This window comes from Lagenorhynchus albirostris, chromosome 15, assembly GCF_949774975.1.
Source record: "Lagenorhynchus albirostris chromosome 15, mLagAlb1.1, whole genome shotgun sequence".
Taxonomy (NCBI): Eukaryota; Metazoa; Chordata; class Mammalia; order Artiodactyla; family Delphinidae; genus Lagenorhynchus; species Lagenorhynchus albirostris.
In genome coordinates this window covers 74,560,781-74,566,780 of record NC_083109.1, presented here as the reverse complement: position 1 = coordinate 74,566,780, position 6,000 = coordinate 74,560,781, and the positions used below count along the sequence as shown (strand labels likewise).

The 6,000-nt window shown below is 52.1% G+C and overlaps 1 protein-coding gene across 1 annotated transcript in view; it reads left to right on the top strand.

The window, feature by feature from the left end:
* The window catches only part of GALNT17 (polypeptide N-acetylgalactosaminyltransferase 17), a 447,370-nt gene that overhangs the window by 219,736 nt on the left and 221,634 nt on the right, over positions 1-6,000 (top strand). Inside the window, exon 3 of the mRNA XM_060122908.1 lies at positions 5,241-5,407. Coding sequence (XP_059978891.1) covers positions 5,241-5,407 — 167 coding nt within the window. The remainder of the gene's footprint in view (positions 1-5,240; positions 5,408-6,000) is intronic.

Below are 6,000 nucleotides of genomic sequence, written 5' to 3'. Positions count from 1 at the left end.
ATAACTCCTCGGAGACCAGCACTCAATTGGCCCCTTGCCCAGATTCGTAGCCAGGACACTAGGAGATTTGCCCACATTCCCACCAGCCTTATCAGCCCCTGGGGATGATGAAGCTGGCTTCTGCTCACCTATCCCACTTGAAGGGACCTCTCCTGGTCTGCACTGTGTTCCCAGCAGCCCTTGGGTATGGTGCAGCTGGACACGGAGGACCGCCACCTCGTTGGGGCTTTTAGGGCAGAGAAAAGGAAGCTGAGGCTCAGAGAGACCAAACCAGTTAGCCAAGTCCCCCTAGCTAGGAAGGGGCTGGGCTGGAAATTGTGTAGCTACCACACCCTGCCTTGGGCACGCAGGGGCGTTTGCAAGAGTTTAAAAGTCAGATGGTGATGTTCACGTCCAGGCACCCCTGCAGCATTTCAGACTTGCTGTGTGACTTAGGGCAAGTGACTTCACCTCTCTGTGCCCCAGTTTCCTCAGCTGTGAAATGAGGATGAAAATACTGCCTACCTTATAGGATCGTTGTTCATGCTAAATGAGATAGTACAGCACAGGGAAGCTTCCAGCAGTTTTTGGCACCTGTACTATGAAGTGTTGGTTATTATCATCAACATTATTATCTGTGATCTTCTGGGTCTCCTAGAGGTTGCATCTAAATATTTTTACAATGATGGGGATCTTTTGGGGTCCCCCTTTTTTTTTTTTTTTGGTGGTACGCGGGCCTCTCACTGTTGTGGCCTCTCCCGTTGCGGAGCACAGGCTCCGGACGCGCAGGCTCAGCGGCCATGGCTCACAGGCCCAGCTGCTCTGCGGCATGTGGGATCTTCCCGGACCGGGGCACGAACCCGTGTCCCCTGCATCGGCAGGCGGACTCTCAACCACTGCGCCACCAGGGAAGCCCTGGGGTCCTCTTTTTGTTTCCAGGTTGGCAGACTGGGTCACAAGTGTGTTTTGATACCTCTTACCTGTATCACATTGGGGTCATAGAACTTGTTTCCCTCAGAGGTGTTTGTGGGCAGGGCTCTGCTTCTGAGAAGGCGTGGGCGTCTCCTTGGGCTTTGATTTCTTCCCTGCTGGAGACCTTGACCCTTGATCGTGGCACTTGACTCCCTAGTGCGTTCCCAGAGGCGGCCCAGTCTCCCAAACTCTTCTTACTCAGCATCAGTGAAGGAAGAGCACGGGCACTTTTGGTGCTAAGTGAAGTCAATGCCAGTGACTCTGGGGAGATCAGGATGAGGGAGGGGGGACAGTGGTTACCCTTAGGCAGTTCCGGAGTTCAAGAAGGCCTCCCGGACAGATAGACAGATGAACAGCGGTAAGGTGTCTAAGAGACGTCATGTGGTTGGTTATTGGTCTCTGCCGTCTTTTCTCTGTGAGGACAGCTTCACAGAATCTGGTCCCTTGTTAGCCCTTTGAGGAGAGGAAGGGCTGGTCTCGAATTTCTTTGTAGCTCCCCTCCTGGCCTGGAGCTTTGATTAGAATTGATCCAGACCTTAAGATAGCTTTCCCACCAACCATTTTCTTTCAGACAAAAGATTGTTTACTTCTTTCCTTTCTTTTATAAATTTATTTATTTATGACTGCGTTGGGTCTTCATTGCTGCGCGTGGGCTTTCTCTAATTGCGGTGCGCGGGCTTCTCACTGTGGTGCGTTCTCTTGTTGCGGAGCACGGACTCTAGGCGCACAGGCTTCAGTAGTTGTGGCTCGCGGGCTCTACAGCGCAGGCTCAGTAGTTGTGGTGCACGGGCTTAGTTGCTCTGAGGCATGTGGGATCTTCCCGGACCAGGGCTCGAATCCGTGTCCCCTGCATTGGCGGGGAGATTATTAACCACTGCGCCACCGGGGAAGTCCCAAGATTGTTTATTTCTTACTGACTAGTTATTGAAAGCAAATGTGTGATTTCTGGGACCCATCTCTGGGTCTGTTTCTAGAGGACACACACAAAGCCCTGTGGATTTTTAGTTATTTTGCATTTTCTGTGGCATGCCGGCCTCTCCCCAGGTATCTTTCAAATCTGGAACCTGTTCTTTTATCCACACGACCTTCCGGGTTTCTCTCATTCACCTGGATTTTGCAGTCGGGGAGGCAGGAAATGTATCTGATTCTGTACGTTCCATGATATAAAGACAAGGCTGGATGCTGAGCTGAGCTGACGGCTCCCTTCCCAAAATCTGCCTGCCTGTGGGCCATTGCACAGCACCTTGGCACTGAGCACCGTCCACCTGGTCAGCTCTGCAGGAACTCGGAAATGGCGGGGGGGGGATGCTTCTTTCACGTCAGCCCTAGTCTGCAGGGTGTGGGATACTCAGATCTGTGTGGTTTGGAAGCGCCGTCTGAGCATCATCGGGCCACAGGGAGGATTGGTCCAGCATCAACTCCAGGGGCAGGAGCCGTACCTGTTCTCTTCCTCTGTGCAGTCTCTAGTATTTCTAAGGCCTGTGTGGCCTCCCTGTTTCCTTTTCATCATCCATCCTTAATCTCCCTTCCCACACTCATCTGCTGCCTTGGGCATTGGGTGTCTGATCGGAAGTAATGTATGTTTCAGTCTATGTCTCCTCTTTACAGCAGGTGCTTACGGCCTCAGTTTTCTATCTGTCCAGCATGCTGTGGCCGCGCCTGCATATCAGGCCATAAGCCAGGCTTAGAGATTTTTTTAAGGTAGAGTCTGCCTCTGTAGAGCAACAAAACCATGTTGATTTTCATAATGACCGTGTTCCTATTGTCTGCCTATTGGGAAACCCTGAGATGTTGGGCACAGGAAAGGTGAATTGCTGTGAGCTGGGCGAGGTTGGAGCCCGGAGCCCTTTTGGGGAGCAGAGTCCTGGCTGGGTCCTGCAGGGTCTGGGTTGAATGAAAACTCTGGAAGCCTGGCCCATGGTAATGGGAAATCTACAAAAGGGATCAGAGGAGGCAGGAGGGAGGATGGAGGGGCCGGGCAGGCAGGCTGGTCTTTCCATCGGTTGGTACATTGCATTTTCCCAGGGCTCTCAAAGGCTGGTCTCACCTGATCCTTATGAGGACCTTAGCCAGGCACCTAGAACTAAATACAGTGAGGATTATTTTGACAGTTTTAGAGATGAAAGAAACATGAGCACTGTGCCCAGGGTGACAGGTTCAGTGTATGGCAGAGAGCTTCTTGCTTCTGAGATTCCCCCACGATTTACTGAATGGCCACCTTGACCGTGAAGGGGCAGGACCGGGGGCCCACGAGTCCCTTCTCAGCAGAGGGAATTGCCTTCTCTGGCCAAGAGGCTTAACCCGCCACTCAGCCTTAACGGCAGCCTGACCCCATTGCCTGTAGCTGGAGAAGACGGTGCTGGTACGATGCAGTTTGGCCTTTTTGTCTTCTTAATTTCAAGGGCCAGAATCTGTTTAAAAACAAAAGGCCCTGAGACTTCCCTGGTGGTCCAGTGGTTAAGACTCCCCGCTTCCAATGCAGGGGGCACGGGTTCGATCCCTGGTCAGGGAACTAAGATCCCAAATGCCGAGTGGTGCAGCCAGAAAAGAAAGAAAGAAAGAAAGAAACCAGGCCCAGGAGTGCATGTCAGAGTAGGTACGTGTGTACGGGCGGGGTGCTCGCGTGTATGTTGAGGAGCAGCTGCTAGCCTGCCAGGCTCAGGATGGCTGCCGGCCCTGTCAGGAAGGCTCCGAGGGACCTTCCGGGATGCGCCCTCCTCCCCCGGCTCACCACGCAGTAAATGAGATGATCCCCACCAACTGCCCGTGAGCCCATCAATAACCATTCTAATCTCCTCGACAGCCCCCAGAAGTGAATTTACAGCATCGAGGTAAAAATGAGGCTGCATGATCAATGGATCCCTGGATGGTCTCCTCTAGGAGACACAAATGTATATTGTAACAAAACTTTATTTTCTTCTGAAAATTGCCTACATGATTAATATGGCCCAACACAGCCCAAGCTGTTCAGCATAACAAAACAGCTGTATTTCTTGCTGTCTCTTCAGTGCTGCTTCCCTTTCACTCCATTCCCTTTGTTTTGCTCTGGAACGCATCGTGCCGTATGCTGTACAGTCTCACACAGAGAGGCGGGGGATGCATTGAAATGCACTAGCTCTGTATTCCATTCTGCTCTGTTTGCACTTGGTATTTCTGATGCGGCTCAGACTATGCATAAAACCACATTCCCCAGGCCAGAGTGCTGGTGCTTCCATCACTGAGGCATGCAGAGCCGGTTCCCTGGGTACCAGTCATCTCTTACATCACTGGGAGCCCCCAGGGAGGCCCAAGCCCTACGCCCCTGAGTCCAGCCTGGATGAAAAACATTCTTCTCTCTCACCCTGTCTTCAGGTATGGGGGAGTTGCTGGATATTAGAAGGGAGGACCTCTTAGTCAGGTGGTCACATTTCCAGTCCCCAGGGAGATTCTAGGAACGCTTGCAAGAAGAGTTAGGGTGTGTCAGGCAGCACAGTCCTAGCAGGTAGAGGCCCCTCTTCCTTGATGATGATACATTTCATGTGTGTTTCATGTCTTTTCCCAGAGTGTAAGCTCCATGAGAGCAAAGGTCTCCTGTACAGTGCTGGGTACTGGGTAGGTCCGAGAGATGTCTTAGTTTGGGTTCTCCCGGAAGCAGACCCTGAAACAAAGATTTGAGTGCATGCGTTTATATGGGCAGTGAAAAGGGCACCACTAAGGGGAAGTAGGACTGAGAAGGGAAGGTGTCCCCCTAAGAGGGTGTTATGCAACTTGCTACCATGGGTGATGGAGCTTAATCCCACCGGGGGAAACTCGGAGCCAGTGTAAAACCCACCCCTCAGAGTCAACCACCTCAAGGGCTGAGGGAGCTGGGGTATTTATACATCATCTCCCAGCTGCCTCTGGATGAGAAGTGATGGGGGTGAGGCAGTTGCCCAGAAGGCAGCAAAGTGGGCTCCGAGGAAGGAAATGCGGGAGCCTGGAGTGGGAAGTCGGGAAGGTGTGCACTGAAGTGAGACCAGGGGGTGCGTGTGGGCGTGGCAGCCTGGGAGACAGGCGATGTGTGCCCAAGACTGATGCTCCTCATTCCTGTGGGGTGGTACATTTGGGAGAAGTGGAGCTGGATTTCTTAACTGTCTCCTCCTTAGGTTTTATTCTCAGATATTAGCCCAGAGAGGCCAAGAGGGAACCAACGATTCTCACCTTGGGAGGACGTGTCCCAGGATTGGGCTGACGGCCTTACCGTGTACAGCCACAGCGCCTGTGCTTTGCTCCTTCCTCTGACTCTGCTGTCCCCTGCTGTCTTCCCCCAGGTGTAAGGAGCTGAAGTTCTCCGAGGAGCTGCCCCAGATATCCATCATATTTATCTTCGTGAACGAGGCCCTGTCGGTGATCCTGCGGTCAGTTCACAGCGCGGTCAACCACACACCGACCCACCTGCTGAAGGAAATCATCCTGGTGGATGACAACAGTGATGAAGGTATGGGGCCGCCAACCTGCATGCAACTGTTGGAGAAGACAGTGCAAGCACACGATGTGAGCGGGGGGAAGGGTCACTTTCATTCCATCCTGAGCCCAAGTGACTGTGTCTCCTGTTCCTGGGGCATAGCTGGAGAATGGGGGCCTGTTTTGGGGGAAGAAATCCAGGTAAACACTAGTTAATTAGTCCTTGAGTCCTCTAGGGCTCTGAAGAATAAACTACTGTTGTGTGTCTGGACTCATTTCCCCTCTTCATATTACCGAAAGCAGATGACATCGAAGAGGTGAATTCCTCCGCGATCCCCACCCCCCATCCCATCTCCTTGGTCCTTTCGCCAGAGGCAGAAGAAAAAGGGAAATTCTATCTTGTGATGGGATCTGTTGATCATACATCAGAATTCCCCTCTGGGCCACTGTGCCCAAAGTGACTGTCGGTAGAAATGCACAGGGTTTGCAGGTCTTTAGGAGTTCAGTTCTACTAGGAATGATGGCTCCATTAAAAAATATAACAAATACTTTTTGTATTTGTTATATGACAATATCAAAACTCCTTTGAAGTCCTTGGAGACGGAGGCCTCGTGTGAAAGTGGTGGT